Source organism: Mobula hypostoma, chromosome 20, assembly GCF_963921235.1.
Source record: "Mobula hypostoma chromosome 20, sMobHyp1.1, whole genome shotgun sequence".
In the NCBI taxonomy this organism is placed as follows: domain Eukaryota; kingdom Metazoa; phylum Chordata; class Chondrichthyes; order Myliobatiformes; family Myliobatidae; genus Mobula; species Mobula hypostoma.
The window spans coordinates 25,816,976-25,839,551 of record NC_086116.1 but is presented as its reverse complement, the minus strand read 5'-3'; the positions used below and the strand labels follow the sequence as shown (position 1 = coordinate 25,839,551).

Here is a 22,576-nt window from a genome sequence, read left to right as displayed (position 1 = left end):
CTGCTTTTGTTTCATTTCACATGCTGCTCAGAACAATGAATTGTTTCTCTCCAGAATCAAGAATTCCTGCATCAAGATTTTTTTTTAAATGCTTCTGTCAGTTAAGGCAAAGTTGAAGCAGTGAAATGTCACAATACACCCCTGTTTGTCACATTTTACACCAGTCACTAAAATACTCCATTCACTCAAGGAACTGAACTATTCCTTCAATACAGCAGTGACCACACTTCAATAGAACTTCATTATCTATGAAGAACTTTGAGGTGATAGAAGACCATGCCTTAAAGGCAGTCTTCCTTTTTATACTTATTTGTAATGCCAATTTAAAAGTATTTTAACTTTTTCCATAAAAGATAACACAGCTAAGCTAAAGAAGTTAATTACTGTCTCCACATTTTCACTGTAACAAACAGCTATTAAACGTGCTTCCAATTCTACATCAATGTTTATGTCAGCTCAAAAATATTAGTAACATCTAATTTGGTCAATTAATGATACATACAAGGTACTGTACTTAAAGCAGTTAATGCTTTTCCAGGATTCATGCAACTGACGCAGGTGCTTCATAAGAGTGGGTAATGGACTGTAAAGAGAAGATGAACTCACCTGATAGGTGTCCCATAGCCGGATGGTACACCGCAGCGGGAGTTCTCTCATCAATAAATTATTCATCCATCGAAAAGCAAACTGCAGGTATTCAACTTCTGCCTGTTGTAGGTGTTTATGTACTTGTTCTGCAAGGAAAAAAGTTAAACTTTTTTTATGCTGCTCACTCATCATATCAAAAATACAGGTCTTCTGTAAATTTATTTATTTATTGAGAGACAGCACAGATTCCGTTCTTCCAACCCTTCAAGCTACAAGACCCAGCAACCCCCAATTTAATCTTAACTTAATCATGCAACAATTTACAATGACCAAATAACTTATCAACCGGTACATCTTTGGACTGTGGGAGGAAACCAGAGCTCCCGGAGGAAACCCACATGGACAAGGGAAGAACATACAAATTCCCTACAGGCAGCGGCCAGAATAAAACTCACGTCGCTGGTACTGTAAAGTGTTGTGCTAACCACCACGCCACTGTACCACACCAAGGTGTGGTATTATTCTCCACATTTTTAAAATTTGAGATATATTCCTTTTTATTTGCATCCTTTTTCACTCTTGTTATGGTATAGCAATACCCTGCTGCTATCTTGCTCAAATGAGCATGCATCTAGCAAGAATCATGGTAGCTGCCAGCAGACTCTTTCACTGCCAAAGCATCATACCTTCTGATATTAAGCAATATACACATGCTCTGTCTCTACAATGCATTATCACTCTCTAGTGATAAAGAGCAGCAGCCAAGATTAATCTTTCTCCTCCAAAACCAGTGGCAATTAGGCCAGATTTCATCTCCCTTCTGCCATGAGCTCATTCATCACACTGAGCAGGTCAAAGGATTTTCTGGTCTGTATGGCTTAAATACACTAGCTGTCACCATTACCCAATAATTCATCAAGGGAAAAGAATTACTAATTGACTTTATAGCTTGCATTTCTAGCTTGCAATTACATAACAATTCCACTCATTGCTTAAATTGGTTTCTTTCCTTAAATCCTCCATAAATCTACTGAGATTGAAATGCTCTGATTTCAGCTTTTAAAGTGCCCACAATCTTACTTATATTTAAGGCAATACACAAACCTTTGGCACTGCATAAAAAACATGACTACAAATGACTTTCTAGCTTGCACCAGAGAAAGTTTCTCAACTCACATAATTAAAGGAACAAAAATATATATACTGTTAAATAACTGCCTGAATGTAATAAATATACTGTCTGAATATCTGTTATCTGTCAAGTAGGGTGCCGTGCACGATCCTGATTTCATGGAGACAGACGTGAAAGCATGGAGGAACATCTGGTGAAACTTCTGAAATGCCTGCTTCCCTGCCGCTGCTACTGTGTGATCCAGAATCTCCGGAGGGGAAGGCCCCAAGTCCTCGACTTTGCTTGTTGCTCGGCAACCGGGGCAGGGTCGAAGCGCTCGGCAGAGATGGTGCTCGGTGCTCGGTGTGGAAGGGTTGGTCGGAGGCTCGAAGTTTTCCGACGGACTCAAGAGTCGGCTGTGGTCGGGTGCTTCCAGGGTGCTGCATCTGCAAGTTTGCGGTGCTAGAGGTTCATGGCAGAGAGAGTTTCTCCTTTCTACCGTCTGCGTGAGATGATGGGCTATCGGGACTTTGAGACTTTTTTTAACCATGCCCATGGTCTGCTCTTTATCAAATTACGGTATTGCTTTGCACTGTTGTAACTATATAATTATGTGGTTTTTGTCAGTTTTAGTCTTGGTCTGTCCTGTGTTTCTGTGATATCATACTGGAGGAACATTGTATCATTTCTTAATGCATGCATTTCTAAATGACAATAAACGAGGACTGAGTGTCCTCATAATCTAATCTAATAAATAGGAGAACAGCAACTAGTTGTTAGCAACTAAAAAAAAAGTTAATTTCTTTTCTTTCGTTTCAGGTTTAAATGTCCATGCACATTTATGACATATGATGATCATACAGTGAAGATGACGTTAGAAGCCACTGATCTCATTTTGGTGGGCTCTGAGTTCTAAAATGGTATGAAATGCAAGATCATACAATTGCTTTATAATCCAATTGCTATTAAGGGTGGCACAATAGCATAGCGGTTAGCATAGTGCTTTGCCGTGCCAGGAGCAAGATCAGAGTTCAATTCCCACTGTGGTCTGTAAGCAGCTTCTATGTGACCATGTGAGGGTTTCTTCCATGTGTTCCTGCTTCCTCCCACATTCTACAGATTTACGAGTTAGGGTTAGTAAGTTGAGGGCATGCTCTGTTGGCTTCGGAATCATAGCAACACTTGCAGGCTGCCCCCAGCCCATCCTCAATGCAAATAACACATTCGACAATATGCTTTAAACACGAGAAAGCCTGCAAATGCTAGAAATCCAAAGCAACACACAAAGAATGTTGGGGAAATTCAGTAGACCAAGCAACATCTGTGGAAAAGAGTACAGTCAATGTTTTGGGCCAAGACCCTTCATCCAGACTGGAGAAAAATATCCAGACTTGACAAAGGATCCTGACCTGAAACATCGGCTGTATTCTTTTCCATAGATGCTGCCTGTCCTGCTGAGTTCCTCCAGCATTTTGCGTGTTGTTCTGAAAACAAATAGTTTGCTATCACATTACTGTCAACTACCGTCTGTTACCGAAATCTTGAATAAAGTTTAATTATCAATTAAATATTCAATCCTTAAGATATGAATCCACTTTAAAAAAAAAATCACACTCATCCTCTACATTATGCCTTTGGTCCATTTGATTCCACAAGCCAAGACTCAAACTTTGATTCCAATTCTTTCATCCAAAATGCTACAGAAATGGTGAAGCACCAACCACCATATCAATTTGGATGACTATATTTCATCTCAACTCTCCTTAGCATTCTTACCATTAGCTTTCTTGTTCCTCAACTGCATACATTGATCTTGATCACATTCCCACAATAAACATTTCCTTAAATTACAAATGTATCAAGGTTAACATAATTAACATTCCAGAATACTGACAACACAGTGATACTATTGTGGAGAGAGGGCAAACAGGGAAGTTTTTATTCATGAATCTTTCACTTGCAGAATGAAAAGAGCCCAATCACCTCATAATTCCAATTCACATATTTTCCAATTGTATTGTCCAGCATTTCATACCATTTTAGAAATCAGAGCCCACCAAAATGAGATCAATGGCTTCTAACATCATCTTCACTGTATGATCATCATATGCCTTTGATCAGGGTTTGGTGATCTCAAGCCCAGAGCATCCCTTTATGCAGCTAAGGCATTTGTTACTATGGTGATGGTACCACAAACAGACGCATCATTTCCAGTTACCTCAAATGCTTTGTTTCTTACCTTGTCCTCTGTTAATTAACTCTCCTCATTGCCCACATTTACTTGAGACATTGATCACACAACATCATCTCCTAATACATTACTACTATTTGATTTTTATGCTCCATGCCAGTCCTTGTTTTAACTCAGGCTTCTGGTTACCATGGAGACAACCTTGGAGGTTACGGTGGGGTTATCCTTGCTGCCATAGAGACCATTCTGAAGCTAGCTACTGTACATTATTTCTAAACACATTAACACAGAGTGGTTTTGAAGTTCTTTGTGATTATGTGGGTTATCTCAGAGGGAATTTGAGTAGACTCCTGTTTCTTATCCCAGCCTGGTAGTGTAACTTAATTGGTGGGACAGAATTACATTTCTGTCATACAATAGATATACTATGTGCCATGATATGACCATAAGACATAGGAGCAGAATTAGGCAATTTGGCCCATGAAGTCCACTCTGCCATTCGATCACAGCTGATTTACTTTCCTTCTCGACTCCATCCTCATGCCTTCTACCCGTAACTTTGAACCTCCAACCCATTATTAATCAAGGAGTAATCAACTTCTGCTTTAAAAATACAGAATGAATCAGCCTCCACAACCATCCATGGCAATGAGTTCCACAGATTCACCAACCTCTGGCTAAAGAAATTCCTCATCTCTGATCTAAACAAATGTTCTTCTACTCTGAGGCTGTGCTCTCTGGTCCTGGACTCTCCCACTATAGGAAACTTCGTCTCCAGGTCCACTCTATTAAGATCTTTCAAATTTTGGAAGACTGCAAATGAAATCACCGTTCATTCTTCTAAACTCCAGTGATTAGAGCCCAAAGTATTCAAACACTCATCATACATCAACCCTTTCATTCCCAGGATCATTCTCAAACCTCCTTTGGAACTTCTCCAATGTCAGATAAGAAGCCCTAAACAGCTCACAATACACCAAGTGTGGACTGATAAATGCCTTATAAAACCTCAGCATTACATCCTAGTTTTATATTCTGGTCCTCTCCAAATGAAAACTAACATTGCATTTGTCTTCCTTACTACCGACTCAACCTACAAGTTAACCTTAAAGTAATCCTACATTAGGACTCCCAAGTCCCTTTGCACTTCTGATGTCTCATTCGCTCCCCATTTAGATTATAATCCATGTCTTTATTCCTTCTAACAAAGTGCATGATCATTCGCTTTTCTACACTGTATTCCATCTGCCACTTCTTTGTCCATTCACCTAATCTGTTCAAGTCCTACTACACACTACCTGCTTCCTCAACATGACCTGAGTCTCCACCTATCTTTCTAATATCTCAAACATGGACACAAAACCATCACCTCTGTCACGCAGATCATTAATAAATAATATATTAACTATATTAATAATAATATAAATGTGAAGTATAGCAGACCTAATATTGATCCTTGTGAAACATCACTAGTCATCAGCAGCTAACTAGAAAAGGCTTCCATTTACTCTCACTCTTTGCCTTCTGCCAGTCAGCCAATCTTTTGATATTGCTATTTATCTTTCCTGTAATGCTTATGGGCTCCTATCTCGTTTAGTAGACGGGTGTGGCAACTTGACAAAGGCCCTCTGAAAATCCAAGCAGACAACATTTACTGACTCTCCTTTATCTATCCTGTCTGTTATTTCCTCATAGAGTAGTCAGACAAGATTTCCCTTTAAGGAGATCAGGCCGACTTTAGATTGCTCAAAAAACCTCATCCTCGTAGTCTCTAAAATCTTTCCAACTACCAAAACTAGGCTCTTTGGCCTATAATTTCCTGTCTTTTGCCCCCCTCCTCCTAAAGAATGGAGCGACATTTGTGATTTTCCAGTCCTCCAGAACCATTCAGAATCCAATATCACTGCCAATGCCTGCACAATCTCTTCAGCTACCTCTTTCAGAACCCTGGGGTGCAGCCCACCTAGTTCTGATGACCAGATGGACTACACACCATTACTCTATATGCCAGCTATCCCAACATGCAATGTTCCCAATTAACCACTTCAATACCTTGAACATTACATCCAATGCAAAATTACCTTCAATTCTAATGGATACTGCAAATAAGCAAGAACCTTGTATTGGTTTGCAGTAACATTACTAGGTGAAAACAATACTACAGATACTTAAAACCTCTTCTACAACACACCACCATGGTTTTCAGAAATACTGTACTGTGCTTCTAATGTATGGAAGTAATAGAAGGCACAATGAATGGCATTCTTTATGCAAAGAAGCTTTTCTTTCAAAGGGACAAAACAGGAAATAATTATTAAGCATGAACCTCAGTCAAAATTCCTTTTCAAAATTAAACAATGTAGTTAAAGCTAAAATACAGGCAATATGTGATAGGGAGTACTTACTACTTTAAAATATGTTAAAAATAATGTGAAAATCCCAAGGTTCATAGGTTCATTTTGTTTCAAAGTATGTATGCAGAATACAACTCAATGATTTGTCTTCTCTAGATGGCCATAAAATACAGAAAACCATAGAAGTAGTTGAAAGAAAGACATCAATTACCCCAACCCCCACACAGAAAGAAAAAGCAACAAAAAAAATTGACCAAGGTAAATGATGCACCGCATATTCTGCAAATTATTCATTCATCACAGAACACCACAAAAAAGTAAATTTGTCCAATCCATTCTGATGCTGGGGACTAAACATGAGGTACTGGAAGTTCAAATACTATCAGCATCTTAGCAAAAGTTGTCTGTATAATTATCAGAATTTCGTCATGGATAATCCAAGTCCTGAAACTAGGATTACTGCAGATGCCCTAAAACTGAGGAAAAGGAACAATTGGATCTACAAATAAACAATCACAATCATTTGTTGAATTAGCTGTGAATATCAGCACCAATGGAATACATCCATTGATCAAATAGGGTTACAACCGTCAATAAACCTGCAGTGAGCATGAAGCAAAATTCAATCACAGACTATAAATGGATACAGGATCTCAGGGTTAAATGTTCTTTTTGCAGAAAATGATTGACGTCTGTGACACGCTGCAAGACATAATGCCAGATATATAAAATGAGATATAATTACTACAGTTAAGAGCAATATAAATAGACGCAAATAGAAAAAGAGTGGAAGGATACAGAGCTAACATGTTCAAATAGAATTTGTGTAGATGCAGGGTCACAAACGGAGGTCCATGGACCCCTTGGTTAATGTAGGGGTCCACTGGAATAAAAAGGTTGGGAACCTACGGTGTGGGTGGACACCATAATCGTTAAGGACAGTGTGGGGTAAAGGGCCCATTTCTGTGCTATATAGCTCTAAACAAATGTCAAAGTGAAATAAATTTCAGCTGAAAAGGTAATTACCAACAAATGATCCAGTAATAATAAAAGTGACTTCATTGACCATATTTATGGCTCAATAAAAGCAAAAAGAAATCATCTGAACAAATATGAACAAGCACAGAGCAATTTAGAAAAAAAAACTACTCATGGAATTCTCATCTTTCAGCTTCGAAACACTTGCGCCAAGTTGTCACAACAGCATTCTGGAATCTCCAGAACATAGACTTAAACATTTACATACATCATAAAAGTCTGTAAAGCTGTCAAAATGTATCATGTACCGTGAAAAAGACATAAATGAGCTAGCTATTAATGGTTACATGATGCTTTACAACTAAATTAAAATATCAAAAAAATCCTAAGATTTCTGTATTTCTGGCTTAGTGAGACTTGTGAAAATCATAACATGCTATTTCTTCCACTAAATGTAGTTTAACCGATAGAAATTAAATCATTCACACTTCAAAGATATATATAACAGAAGTTTTAATAAATCACTATTTTACTTAGTTGCTTTTCTGACTGCAATAGAATAACAAAATGCTTGGACAATTATCAATAAAAGCACAAGTAACAAATAAATCTGTTTTCTTTGCTGCAATCAATGGGCAAGATATTTAGTTCGCTCTGTAAATAACAAATTAATACTTGACATTTCTTCAAAAGGTACTCCATTTTTCCCAGTGTCAGAATCAGTAAATAGAACATTTGCACAAAACTGTCAATTATAACAATAATTAAAGCATGTTATCTAATGGGAAAATAATTTCCAATCAGAAATATATTCCTGTTTAAACTTTTAAGTCATCTTTTTGTCAAAATATTGGACAAAACTATGTGAGGCAAATGCAACAAATTCAAGATTTATATCTGCTTCTCTTTGTTAAGTAGTTTAAGGATTATTTATATATATAATGGAAACGTATAGATGTTTTAATATTAAAAGGAGCTACTATCATCTTATATCACACAATTCAATTTCATAATACAGAACATATACAAATTTTTAATGGAGCAACTTTTAACTATTTGATTATGTACTTTAAATAGACATAACAAAAACAATTATTAATATATAACCAATCTATATTAGGTCATCGGCACTTACAAATTCTTGATGTTAGAATAGTCGAATAACCTTTACTATTAATTTAGTAATGTTACAACTTTTAGTGTATAAAATAAATGAACATTTGAAAAAAAAAATCCTTATAAAATTCACCCATGAACTCTTATCATGCTACAAGAACAAGCCATACCTAATCTATATTACACTTTTAAAGTACCAGTGCTTAGTCAAAACGATAGGTTCTTGTCAATTTACTCACAAAATTAACAAATTTTCAGTGTTAAATTCAGAAATTATTAGATGTTAACCACTTTGTTCCATCAGAAAATAGTTAACAAATTTAAAACCCGAATTACTTTTGCAACAGGATGGAGTCTTGCAATTAAAATTGCCACAACTACAAATGAAAAATCAAGGCATGTTTAACACTACTGACATAATCACAATTCATAAATAACAATAATAGCATAGTTATCATTTGCAAAAAAAAAATAAGCTGAAGGTCTTCAATGATACTAGTAGAAGATTCTTCCAATGCCCACATTGTGTCACATAAAAGAACTCAGGATCAATAATGTTTGTGGAAGCCAGAATATTTCTCCATAAATAAATAAGCATTTCCAAATAATTTTTACTTTGGTGACTATTCTGAAACTCCTCGGGGACTGACAGAATGTTTTTTGTTAACATGACAATTACTTCAAAAATACACCAATATCTAGAATAGCCATTATATTTGAAAAAAATTCTATCAGATGTAATAGTTTAATACCTGCTCTATTTCTCAATAACAAGTGGTAATTCTTTTACAGACAGAGATAATATCATTTGATGCACTGGGAAAGATTATTATGCAGAACTCAGAGAACACAAGATTGTAATTGCATGTTTTACACTTGCTGTGGTTTTAAATAGGAGCCTTAGAGATTTATCAAATGTTCAAAGAAATGCATGAAGTGTTGGTGTAGTAATGGTTTTGTGAACACCTATATTAGATCTTGGAGCATCTGCATTCAGCTGCAGAAGTTACCTGCTCAATTTCCTCATATGTTTTATAATAACTTCAAAAATGAACATAGTACAACTGTTCGAAATAATACAAATTTCTCTTAAAATGTTGGTCTTTATCTTTAAATAAAGCTCATGAAATCTGGAGTAACCCAGTTTTAATCTTGACCTCTGGGGTGTTGCCTGTGCACACTTTGCACATTCCCTTGGTTACTGCTCAGGTTTACATCAAGTGCATCAGTTTCCTCCTATATCCCAAATACGTACGGGCTGATAAATTAGTTGGCCATTAGGACCGAGATTAGGAAAAACTTCTTCACACAGAGAGTGGTGAATCTGTGGAATTCTCTGCCACTGCCAGGTACAATTCTTACAAACTAGAAAACATACAAACAAATTGCAGGCGAACAAGTCGTCTATCGCAGAAATTGAAGGTTGATGTGTGAATTTTAATTCTTCTTTCTCCATGTCATTCTTTAACAATGCTCCCACCCCCGCCCCCCAATCTTTCTGATGTTTATCAGAAACATGAAAAATCTGCAGCTCCTAGAAATCCAAACAACACATACAAAATGCTGGAGGAACTCAGCAGGCCAGGCAGCATCTATGGAAAAGAGTAAACAGTCGAAGTTTCAAGCCAAGACCCTTCATCAAGACTCTGATACTTATATTATTTTCTACCAGAATACAAAATCTGCATGTGATGTTTTCCAGATACCTTTGCTGGGACAAAGTAATTCACACAGATGGTCTTAAAAATTTCTGGCAACAAAGATCCCACACATCCACAAATACTGTTTTGAGGGGTGACCCTCCTGAAGATCCTAATTTGGAAATACTAAGTGCTAATTGACATAATTCCATTGTCTTGCATTTGGTTAATGGAGACAGGAAGTCTCTTGGTCACTTCATTTTGCAAAGCAGACCTCTTAGCAGGCAGTTTGCGAAGCTGTGCATCCAAATTCAAAACAATTGCTGCTTGCAATGTACATTAAGAACTGGAGAATGAATTAGATTCAGATTTATTCTGAGCAGCACGTGTCTTGAAGTTTGTTAACTTAGCAGCAGTAGTACAATGCAATACAAGATAATATAGTAAGAAAGAAAGGCAGTTATAAATCAATTCCATTAAGTTTATATATGTGTATTAAACAGAATAAAAACAGTGCAAAACATAGATAATATACGTTTGTGTAAAAAAAGGGAGGTAGTGTTCATGCGTTCAATGTCCATTTAGGAATCAGTTGGCAGAGGGGAAGAAGCAGTTCCTGAATTGCTGAGTATGTGGCTTCAGGCTTCTGCATTTCCTTCCTGATGATAACAATAAGAAGAGGGCATGGTCTTGGGTAATGGGGATCCTTAACAATGGATGCCACTTTTCTGAGGCAGCAGTTCTTGAAAATGTCTTGGACACAAAGGAAGCTAGTACCCAAGATTGAGCTGACTAACTTTGCAACTTTTGTAGCTTCTTTCCGTCCTGTGTAGTAGCCCCACCACCCACACCAGACAGCGATGCAGCCTGTCAGAATGCTCTCCACGGTATATCACAACATCACAAGACAAAGGAGCAGAAGTAGGCCATTCGGCCCATCGAGTCTGCTCCGCCACTCCACCATGAGTTAAACTATTCTCCCATCTAGTTCCAGTTTCTGGCTTTTTCCCCATATCCCTTGATACCTTGACTAATTAGACACCTATCAATCTCCTCCTTAAACACCCTCAGTGATCGGGCCTCCACAGCTGTATGTGGCAACGAATTTCACAAATCCACGACCCCCTGGCTAAAAAAATTTCTCATCTGTTTTAAATGGGTACCCTCTAATTCTAAGACTGTGGCCTCTTGTCCTGGACTCACCCACCAAGGGAAACAGCCTTTCCACATCTACTCTGTCCAACCCTTTCAACATTCGAAATGTTTCTATGAGATCCCCTCTCATTCTTCTATACTCTATTGAATACAGTCCAAGAGCCAACCAGCACTCCTCATATGTTAACCCCTGCATTCCAGGAATCATCTTTGTAAATCTTCTCTGAACTCTCTCCAACATCAGAACATCCCTTCTAAGATCGGGGGCCCAAAACTGCACACAGTATTCCAAATGAGGTTTCACCAGTGCCCCAAAGAGCCTCATCAACACCTCCTTACTCTTATACAATATTCCTCTTGAAATAAATGCCAACATAGCATTCTCTTTCCTTATTGCTGATCCAACCTGGTGGTTAACCTTTAGGGTATCCTGCACGAGGACCCCCAAGTCCCTTTGCACTTCCAATTTTTGAATTTTCTCCCCATCTAAATAATAATCCGCCCGATTATTTCTTCTTCCAAAATGTACAACCGTACATTTCTCAACATTGTATCTCATCTGCTATTTCTTTGCCCATTCTCCTAAACTGACTAAGTCTCTCTACAACCTTTCCATTTCTTCAACACTTCCTGCTCCTCTACCTATCTTGGTGTCATCCACAAACTTAGCCATAAAACCATTTAATCCATAATCTAAATCATTGATATACATTGTAAAAAGAAGTGGCCCCAACACTGACCCCTGCGGAACACCACAAGTAACCAGCAACCAATCAGAATAGGATCCCTTTATTCCCACCCTTTGCTTTCTACCTATCAGCCAATGCTCCACCCATTTCAATATCTTTCCTATAATTCCATGGGCTCTCATCTTATTAAGCAGCCTCATATGCGGCACCTTAGCTTTTTGAAAATCCAAATACACAACATCCACAGCCTCTCCCTTATCAATCTTATTTGAGATTACCTCAAAAAAATTCCAATAGGTTGGTGAGGCAGGATCTTCCCTTCATGAAACCATGCTAGCTTGGGTCTAGCCTGTCATGCACCTCGAGGTGTTTCATAACCTCGTCCTTGAGGATCAACTCCAATAACTTTCCAACTACCGATGTCAGACTAATAGGTCTGTAATTTTCTTTTTACTGCCTCCCTCCTTTCTTAAACAGCGGAACTACATTTGCGACCTTCCAGTCCTCTGGAACCATGTCAGAGCCTATTGATTCCTGGAAGATCATTTCCAATGCCTCCACAATCTCCAAAGCCACCTCCTTCAGAACCCGTGAGTGCACCTCATCCGGTCCGGGAGACTTATCTATTCTTAGTCCACTTAGCTTCCCAAGCACTTTCTCTCTAGAATTCTATTCCCTGAGACCTCTGGCTATCAGGTATGTTGCTAATGTCTTCCACTGTGAAGACTGATGCAAAATACTCATTTAGTTCCTCTGCCATCTCTTTGTTACCCATTATCATTTCTCCAGCATCATTTTCAATCGGTCCTATATCTACCCATGTCACTTTTTTACTCTTCATATATTTAAAAAAACTCTTTGTATCCTTTATGTTAATTGCCAATTTTCTTTCATAATTCATCTTCTCTTTCCTAATGACTTCCTTAGTTCCCTTCTGTAAGTTTTTAAGTCGTCCAGTCCTCAGTTTTCCCACTAATTTTTGCTTCCTTGTACGCTGTCTCTTTTGCTTTTATTTTAGCCTTAACCTCTCTTGTTAACCACATTTGTGCTATTTTTCCATTCATGATTTTCTTTTTTCTTGGAATATATTTTTCCTGCACTTTCCTTATTCCTTGTAGGAATTTCATCCAATTCTGCTCTACCATCCCTCCATCTAAGCTTACTTTTCCAATCTACTTGAGCCAGTTCCTTTCTCATACCACTTGTTCCACTAAAATATCGATACACCTGATACCAGCTTCTCCTTTTCAAATTTGAAACTGAACTCAATCATATTATGACCACTACTCCCAAGGGATTCCATTACCTCCAGCTCCCGAATCGCCTCAGGTTCATTACACAGCACCCAATCCAAAACAGCTGAACCCCTGGTGGGCTTCTGGACAAGCTGCTCCAAAAAGCCATCCCGTAGGCATTCTACAAACTCCCTCACCTGAGATCCAGTACCTTCCTGACTTTCCCAATCCACTTTCATATTAAAACCCCTCATAATTATCTTGACATTTTCCTTCTGACATGCTTTTTCTATTCCAGCTGTAACTTGTAGTCCACATCCCGGCTGCTGTTTAGAGGCCTGTATATAACTGCTATTAGTGTCTTTCTACCCTTGCCATTTCTTAACTCGACCCATAAGGATTCTATCTCTTCTGATCCTATGTCCCTTCTTTCTAGTGATTTGATATCGTTGCTTACCATCAGGGCCACGCCACCCCCTTTACCTACCTTCCTATCTTTCCTATACACTGTGTATCCTTGGACATTCAGCTCCCAATCACGTCCATCATATATCTGTAGAAGTTTTTGAATGCTTTAGGCGACAAATCAAATCTCTTGAAACCCCTAATGAAATATAGCCACTACCTTGCCTTCATTATAGCTGCATCGATTTGTTGGATCCTCAGAGATCTTGACACCCAGAAAATTCAATTTGCTCACACACTCCACTTCTGATGCCTCTATGAAGATTGGTTAGTGTTCCCTCATCTTACCCTTCTTGAAATCCACAATCAACTCTTTCATCTTACTGACATTGAGTGCAAGATAGTTGCTGCGACACCACTCAACTAGCTGATATATCTCGTTCCTGTACACCCTTTCATCTCCATCTGTGATTTTACCAACAATGGTTGTATCATCAGCAATTGTATAGATGGCATTTGAGCTATACCTAGTCATACAGTCCTAGGTATAGGAGTAGAGCAGTGGGCTCAGCACACAGCCCTGGGGTGCACCATTGTTGATCGTCCAGAAGGATTCTTGTTTACAACAAAAAAAAGCGAAGAATATTTGTTAAAAGTTTAACTTTATCACAGACAATCCTAACCCTTTGGAAATGTCATGTCCCTGTGCTAAAAAACTAGGGCCTTGGAAAGTGAATATCTATCACATCCTAAATATCACTTCACAAAACCACCCATTACCTCATTGTCAACTCACTCACTTTTTCCAACACCCTTTAATGTGCTGTGATCTCCCAACTTCACATCTGTGTACAGAGTCAGATGTACAGTAACAAATTGGGCCCTTCTGCCTACCACAATCATGTCAACTATTTTGCTCATCTACAATACCATACAGAAGTATTAGGCACACATACATAGCTAGGGCATCTAAGAATTTAGCACAGTACTGTAGTAATTTTATGTAATGCTCTGTACTACCGCCACACAAAAAAAAAATGTAAAATAGAGACACTGATTCAGATATGGGTCTCTATTGTGGACTGAGAGTGGGAAGGGGCAGGGAGAGAAGAATAATTGTTGGGAAAAAGAAGAAAGGAGAGGAGAAAGAGCAGGAAGCACCAGAGAGACATTCTGTAATAATCAGTAAACCAAATGTTTGGAATCAAATTGCCTAACTTGGTGCATCAGGGCTGGGTGTGCCCGCCCTTGACACTCCTTCTCTGCCATTTGTCCCGCACTCCTCCTGCGGTGCTCCACCATCGCCATTCCCAATGTCCTTTGCTCCTGCTAGATTTATAACCTTGCTCTGCACTCTACATTTGCAAATACAGCCCCATGCAAACATCTGAGGCACTGTCGCTATATATACATGCCTAAGACATTTACACAGTACTGTGTACTAAACTCATTTGCCTATATTAGAAAGGCAAAGTATGGAAGGCCCTAAAGTTTCATGAAGTGACTGTATCCAATTTCATTATCTCCTTTGGCAGCAAGATCCATATTAGGGATAATTCTGCAGTTTTGAAATTATGGATAGCATAATTATGGATTATAAACTAAAATGATATCCAGTTTTCAAGAAATAAAACCTGTACACTAGTTAACTTCCATCTGATACTTTGTTGTTAGCGAAACTAGTTACTGGGTGTAAAACATTCTGATACAGCTCCCATTGAAACTATATACAAAACAATGAAAGGTTTACATCATAAACACAAGATATTCTGCAAATGTTGGAAATTCAGAGCATCTTTCCAGCCCAGATGAAGGGACTCAGTCCGAAACACTAACCCTTTATTACCCTCCAAAGATGCTGCCTAACCTGTTGAGTTCCTGCTCCATGTGTGTTTTACAACAGATATATGCTCCCACTATTAGAATATTATTAAAGATGTATCCCTGTCACTTGAGGCACAGTTCAGGACAGATCTGTGTTGTCATTTAACCTTCTAGTAAGTTGTATCCTTCAACACTGTAACAAAATGGATATACCAAGCTTTTGGAACAGACACTGGTTTTGAATATTCAAGGGACTTCAGCTCGTGCTATCATTGTGAATATATAATTTTACAAATTGACCTGTGTTCAATGTAAAGTTAAATAGGCAATTATAGCAATTTAAACTATAGTTAATCGCTTATTGTTATCTTAGTGCTGCAGAAGTAAAAACATTGCGTCGGGAGAGTAAGACTCTCATGGACTCTCTCCCCTGAAGTTTTGATGTGCAAATAAAGACTTCCAAACTTCTCAGTTGCAGCTTCTGAGTTGCAGTTTCAGTCAGTCAGAACAAACCACTCTAAAAATTTTCCACTCAAAACCTTTTTAAAATTCCTTAAACCTACGCTTTCTTGTTTTTGATACTCCTTCAATAGGAAAAAAGGCTCTGACCATTCACCCTATCTGTAACTCTTATAATGTTAGTTACCATTATCAGATCACCCCTTTAACCTCCTAGACCCCAGGAAAAACATGCCCAGACTATCCAATCTTTCCCCATAACTAAAGTCCTCCAATCCAGTCAACATCCTGGTGAACCTCCTCTGCACTCTATCCAGCACAAACATATCCTTCCTATAGTGTAAAGATCAAACTTGTAAACAATGCTCCACTCACTCTAACTAATGTTTTATAAAACTGCAACATATCGTCCCAACTTTTATATTTTCATACATTTTAAATTTCTTATTCAAATCTAAATCCAGCAGTCATCCTGCTCACACAGATTTAAAATCATAGTGCATTAATCATTCCTTGTGGAGTTCCATAGCAGATTGAAAAGGCGAGTGGGGTCTGTTGGGATTTTCTCCAGAGGCACTTGGCAAGGATCATTAAAAAGCAGTGACATTAAAGTGCAGCGGGCATCTTTAGAGTAGGGAGCATGAGGCTTTGTTTCAAGAGAACTTGGCGAGAAAGGTGGAGGAAAAGTTGAGGTTTCTGTCAGATTTCCCTTTCATTGTAAAATTGTAACTAGCTGGAGTAGTGAGAATGGATCCCAGGTCAGTGATGTACTCCTCACACAAGGTGCAGGAGATCTGGTTGCATATAGTTCCTTAATGATCGTATTAGTGAACTTGAGTTGGAGCTGGATGAATTTTAGCTCATTTGGGAGAATGAGGAGATGATAGGTCAGAGTTACACAGGGAGATAGTTACCTCTACGTTTCAGGAGGCAGAGAGCTAGATGACTGTCAGGAGAGGGAAAAGGGAATAGACAGGTAGTGTAGAGTATTCCTGTGGCCATTCCCCTCAATTGCAAGTATACCACTTCGGATACTGTTTGGGGGGTGGAGGAGAGGGAGGGGAGCTCAAAGAAAGCATAGCGATCTGGTCTCTGGCACTGAAACTCGGAGGGGAGGAGGAAGAGGAGAACGGTGGTGTTAGGAAATTCGACAGTTAGGGGAAAAGAGAGAAATTCTGTGGGCATAAAAGAGGCTCCAGGATGGTATGTTGTCTCCCAGGTGCCAGGGTCAGCAGCTAGAAATCGTGGTCCACATTGATATCAATGACATATGTAGACAGCAAAAGAGATGAGATCCTGAAGAGGGAATACAAGAAGCTGAAACACAAATCCTTCAGGGTAGTAACCTTTGGATTGCTGCCTGTGCCACATGTTAGTGAGGGTAAGAATAGTATGATTTGACAGATGAATGCTTGGCTGAAGAATTGGTGCAGGGGCAGGATTTCAGATTTGAGATTCATGGGGATCTCGTCTGGTGAAAATATGACCTGTACAAAAGGGATGGTATATATATGAACTTGACAGGGCTAGAGGCTGGTGACGAGTGGTATTCCGTAGGGATCTGTTCTGGGACCCCTGCTCTTTGATATTTTGATAAATGACTTGGATGAGGAAGGGTGGGTTAGTAAGGATGTAAATGACACAAAGGTTAATAGTCTTGTGGATAGTGTAGAAGGTGGTTGAGAGCTACAAAGGTACATTGATAGGATACAGAGCTAGATTTATAAGTTTATAGATGGAGTTCAATCTGGAAAAGTCAAACTTGAAGGCAGAATACAGGGTTAATACAGGCAGGATTCTTAGCACCGTGTAAGAACAGAGGCATCTTGGGGTACACATCCACAGATTCCTCAAAGTTGCTGTGCAGGTTGATAGGATGATTACGGAGGTCTATGGTGTGTTGGGCTTCATTAGTTGGGTGACTGAGTTCAAGAACTGCTAGGCAAGGTTGCAGCTCGATAAAACTCTGGTTAGACCACACCTGGAATATTGTGTTCAGTTCTGGTCGCTTCATTACAGGAAGGATGTGTAAGTTTTAGAGAGGGTGCAAAGTAGATTTACAAGGATGCTACCTGGATTGGGGAACATTTCTTATGAGGTTAGCTTGAGTGAGCTAGGGCTTTTCTCTGTGGAGCAAAGGAGGATGACAGATCACTTGATAGAGATATACAAGATGATAAGAGGCATAGATTGAGTGGACAGACAGAGATGTTTTCCCAAGCAAGAAATGGCTAATACGAGGGGTATGATTGTAAGGTGCTTGGAACAAAGTATAGAGGGGATGTCAAAGCCAAGTTTTTATTTTACACTGAGTGTAGTAGCTGCATGGAATATGGGGTAGTGGTAAAGGCAGATACATTAGGGACATTTAAGGATGAAAGAAAAATGGAGGGATATGTGGGAGGAAAGGGTTAGATTGATCTTAGAGGAGGTGAAAAGGTTGGAAAAGCATCATGGGCTGTGGGGCCTGTTCGGTGCTGCACTGGTCTATGTAAATTCATAACACTTAATGATCTGTACTTTTGTATTCATCCATCGCCTATCGTCCGATTCCCATTGTCAATGAGCATCCAGTATATATTATCACCCCCACGTATTCAAATGTATACACTTTACTCAAGCAAAAGCACACCTTCCCTCAAAATAATACATGCATTTTTCCTTAATATGGACAAGCCACAATATCTTCAAACAAATTCTGGGAAAATCAAGGCCATCAGTTTTACTTCTCCATCATATTATTGATTTGATCAATTCACACAGCTGTTACTCTGGATTAAAATGTTGGCAGCCTAAAAAACCAGCTAAAATTCAGAGTACGCAGTTTAACAAAACACCAGAACTTTCACTCTTGCAAAAAGCACAGATTGATGGATCAGATAGATGAGGGTAGTGCAGTGGATGTGATCTATATGGATTTTAGTAAGGCATCTGACAAGGTTCCACACGGTAGACTTATTCAGAAAGTCAGAAGGCATGGGATCCAGGGAAGTTTGGCTAGGTGGATTCAGAATTGGCTTGCCTGCAGAAGGCAGAAGGCTGTGATGGAGGGAGTACATTCAGATTGGAGGATTGTGGCTAGTGGTGTCCCACAAGGATCTGTTCTAGGACCTCTACTTTTCGTGATTTTTATTAACGACCTGGATGTGGGGGTAGAGGGTTGGGTTGACGACACAAAGGTTGGTGGTGTTGTAGATAGTGTAGAGGATTGTCGAAGATTGCAGAGAGACATTGATAGGATGCAGAAGTGGGCTGAGAAGTGGCAGATGGAGTTCAACCCAGAGAAGTGTGAGGTGGTACACTTTGGAAGGACAAACTCCAAGGCAGAGTACAAAGTAAATGGCAGGATACTTGGTAGTGTGGAGGAGCAGAGGGATCTGGGGGTACATGTCCACAGATCCCTGAAAGTTGCCTCACAGGTAGATAGGGTAGTTAAGAAAGTTTATGGGGTGTTAAGTTTTCATAAGTCGAGGGATAGAGTTTAAGAGTCGCAAGGTAATGTTGCAGCTCTATAAAACTCTGGTTAGGCCACACTTGGAGTACTGTGTCCAGTTCTGGTCGCCTCACTATAGGAAAGATGTGGAAGCATTGGAAAGGGTATAGAGGAGATTTACCAGGATGCTGCCTGGTTTAGAGAGTATGCATTATGATCAGAGATTAAGGGAGCGAGGGCTTTACTCTTTGGAGAGAAGGAGGATGAGAGGAGACATGATAGAGGTGTACAAAATAATAAGAGGAATAGATAGAGTGGATAACCAGCGCCTCTTCCCCAGGGCACCACTGCTCAATACAAGAGGACATGGCTTTAAGGTAAGGGGTGGGAAGTTCAAGGGGGATATTAGAGGAAGGTTTTTAACTCGGAGAGTGGTTCGTGCGTGGAATGCACTGCCTGAGTCAGTGGTGGAGGCAGATACACTAGTGAAGTTTAAGAGACTACTAAATAGGTATATGGAGGAATTTAAGGTGGGGGGTTATATGGGAGGCAGGGTTTGAGGGTCCTATGTTCTAAACTTTTCTCCGGGAAGGGTGATGACTATTTTTAAAAGTCACATTCATGTTTTGTAACTAACCAATTCACATTCACTTCAACTATTAACATGCTCGGATGTTCTCCCTTTGACCATATCATATTTGAAACATTTGTTTTGCTAGAAAAGAATGACTCTAACTAAAATGCAACCTGATGATAGTTACATTTATAAGAACACAATCTACACATTGATTTATTTGTGAAATAGGGTTGGCAGCTGAATTATGAATATCTCAGCCATGGTGATTAATTATCAATATTTAAAATAAAAAGATGAATTCAAGTTAAAAGCCTTATAATAAATTGTCACGGTCTAGCCCCCTCGATTTGTATGGAAAAAATTATGAAGTATTCATTGTATTGTAATCAAGTCTAATCCTAATCCCAAATTAAAAGGTGAACTTGACTAAGAATGCAATCATTCATCAACCAGCAATTTAAAGGACATTTCTTTCTAAAAAGATCCACTTTGAAGCCAGATATTACTGTATTTAAATTCCAGCTATATCGTTGACAGTAAAAAACCTGTTCTCTTAGTCTATACTATTGGAAATAAAATTTCCTCATGCTTAGAGCAATCCATATAAAATAAATAGCTTTCATCACCCTGTGAATCTGCAAACACATAAAGATTGTCAAATGAATGCACTGGAAATAATTAACCAGAGAATGAAGAAAACCAGTTCCAACATGATTCAGAAAAAATGCTCCGGCACAAAACAACTCAATACAAAACAAAACTATCAATAATCTGCCATGTGAGACTGTTTGTATCTAAAGGGAATTCTAATAGCCAATGTAGCTATACAGCCAGTACATGTTAAATACACATCTTACAACTGGATGAAGCTACTGAATTGGGGAGAGAAGGAGAATTACATCATGTCATTATTTACAAGCAAGAGGAAATAAGGAATAGCAATACACAGCTATCAAACAAGGATTGTGAGAGGTTCTGAGCAAATATTAATGAAAACCAGGATAAAACAAAGCAACTGTAGAGCATAGATTAACAAGGGAAAGTAGCACAGATTTTCTCATAGAGTTTGTTGAGTTAGACAATAATAACTAGAATTATGCACTGAACAATTGCAAGGAACGTACTTTTTCAATATTTTGTCATACTTGCTGAAATGGAAGGTGATCAGAATTTTGTATTAATTAAAATGAAAGCAGACCGTAAGCTGTTAAATAGATCATACAGTAATGAACAATGAAAAAACTTGACAGGCATGCCACTTATTCCAAAATATTGACTTTAAAAAATCTACATTTCAAGATATGTTGTGCTAACGCTTCTAATGTGCATTTTTGAATTCTGTAAATGCAAATACAAAATAGAAACTGTAAGCGTGGTAAAGGAATTCTGAGAATTGGTAACACTATTTTAACTGAAGGTATAGGTTTTCGGAATTGGCAGCTATAAATTATCGATAATATTGTGGTTAAGTTCCATTTGATCCCCTTAGGTTTTTGTTTAAATTCTGGAAATTTTACACTAAAGAACCTCTCGATTTATAGTTACAATCTCTGCTATCATAAGGCACAGATGTTTTCTCAAATAGATGCAGGCACTGGGAATGATAAGTTGAAAATTAACTTTAACTTCCAAGAATAAACATGCAGTCACACATATACAATATTTCAGTTCTCTGAATACTCATTGATTTCTAGAAATGGATGTTGAATATCATATGCAATTCATACTAAATTAACAATTCCCAAATTTGCAAGAACACTAAGATCAAAAAAGGCACTGAGTACCAAACTATTTTGAAAATAAAATTCAAACCCTGCAAATATAAGAATTTCAGTGTTTTGGTGCTTTTCCACTGGCACTGTGGAACAGCGTCAGTAGTTCTTAAAAGTCTGGCTGTCCTTTCCTGCACCCAAATATACAAAAAAACTTTGACATATGATTTATAACTTGAAGGCGGCACTAAAGATCAGGGTAAAAAAAAAGGTCAGTGATAACCACGACTAGAATGGTTTGCATATATCAAAATGGAAACAAAAGTATGAGCCTTCCTGAACCACAGCAACCACCATCACCCTTACTTAAATTCAAATGACAAAACTTCGCTGGCACTCACTATTTGGAAATGATTCTTTATGAACTATGCTTGTAGTGGGATGTAAAGATATTTTTAAGGCCCATTCTGTGGAAACAATTGCTTAAAATCCAAGATTACATAAATTGAACTAAGTGCTCAATACAGCTTAATCATAATTGGCAGTCTCAATACGACACATTTATTTAAGACTAAGACAATAGGCTTATAATTTGCTCACCAAATTGACAAAGCTTATCTGGGAGCTAGTGCTGAGCCACTATTTATCATTTTTATCTCATCAGATATAAACCTTGCTTAGGTTCTTTTTAAAAATATGGTATTATAGATCTCTGCATTTCCAATCAAACACCCCTTTGTTTTACTGATTTATATAAATAATTTTTGACATTTTTATGGGATTTCTTTTCTGTTCTCCTACAAAATGTAATAACTCAGTTATTCACATTAATAAGCCAAAGTTATGTAAATTTTGTAAGCTTATCAATATATTTTAATTGGTTGGCATTCTCCAGCACATATTATGCCCCCAAATTTGGGTTATTCACAAACTTAAAAGTTACTTTAGAGTCCAATCATTTACATTAACTGTGATTATTTGAAGTTCCAAAACTGATTCATGTGGAATCACCTTCTGCCTAGGCTGATTAGCTTCCATTTGGATTTTGCTCTCTGTGATGAAATTACCTAGTTATTCATCATTTTATTTGTTCAATACCTCTTAATGGA

The 22,576-nt window shown here is 38.3% G+C and overlaps 1 protein-coding gene across 3 annotated transcripts in view; it reads right to left on the bottom strand.

Moving 5' to 3' along the window:
• Window positions 1-22,576, bottom strand: part of tbc1d22a (TBC1 domain family, member 22a) — a 331,820-nt gene that overhangs the window by 124,223 nt on the left and 185,021 nt on the right. For all 3 annotated transcript variants that reach the window (XM_063072582.1, XM_063072580.1, XM_063072581.1), the window contains one exon: window positions 607-734. In XM_063072582.1, coding sequence (XP_062928652.1) covers window positions 607-734 — 128 coding nt within the window. The remainder of the gene's footprint in view (window positions 1-606; window positions 735-22,576) is intronic.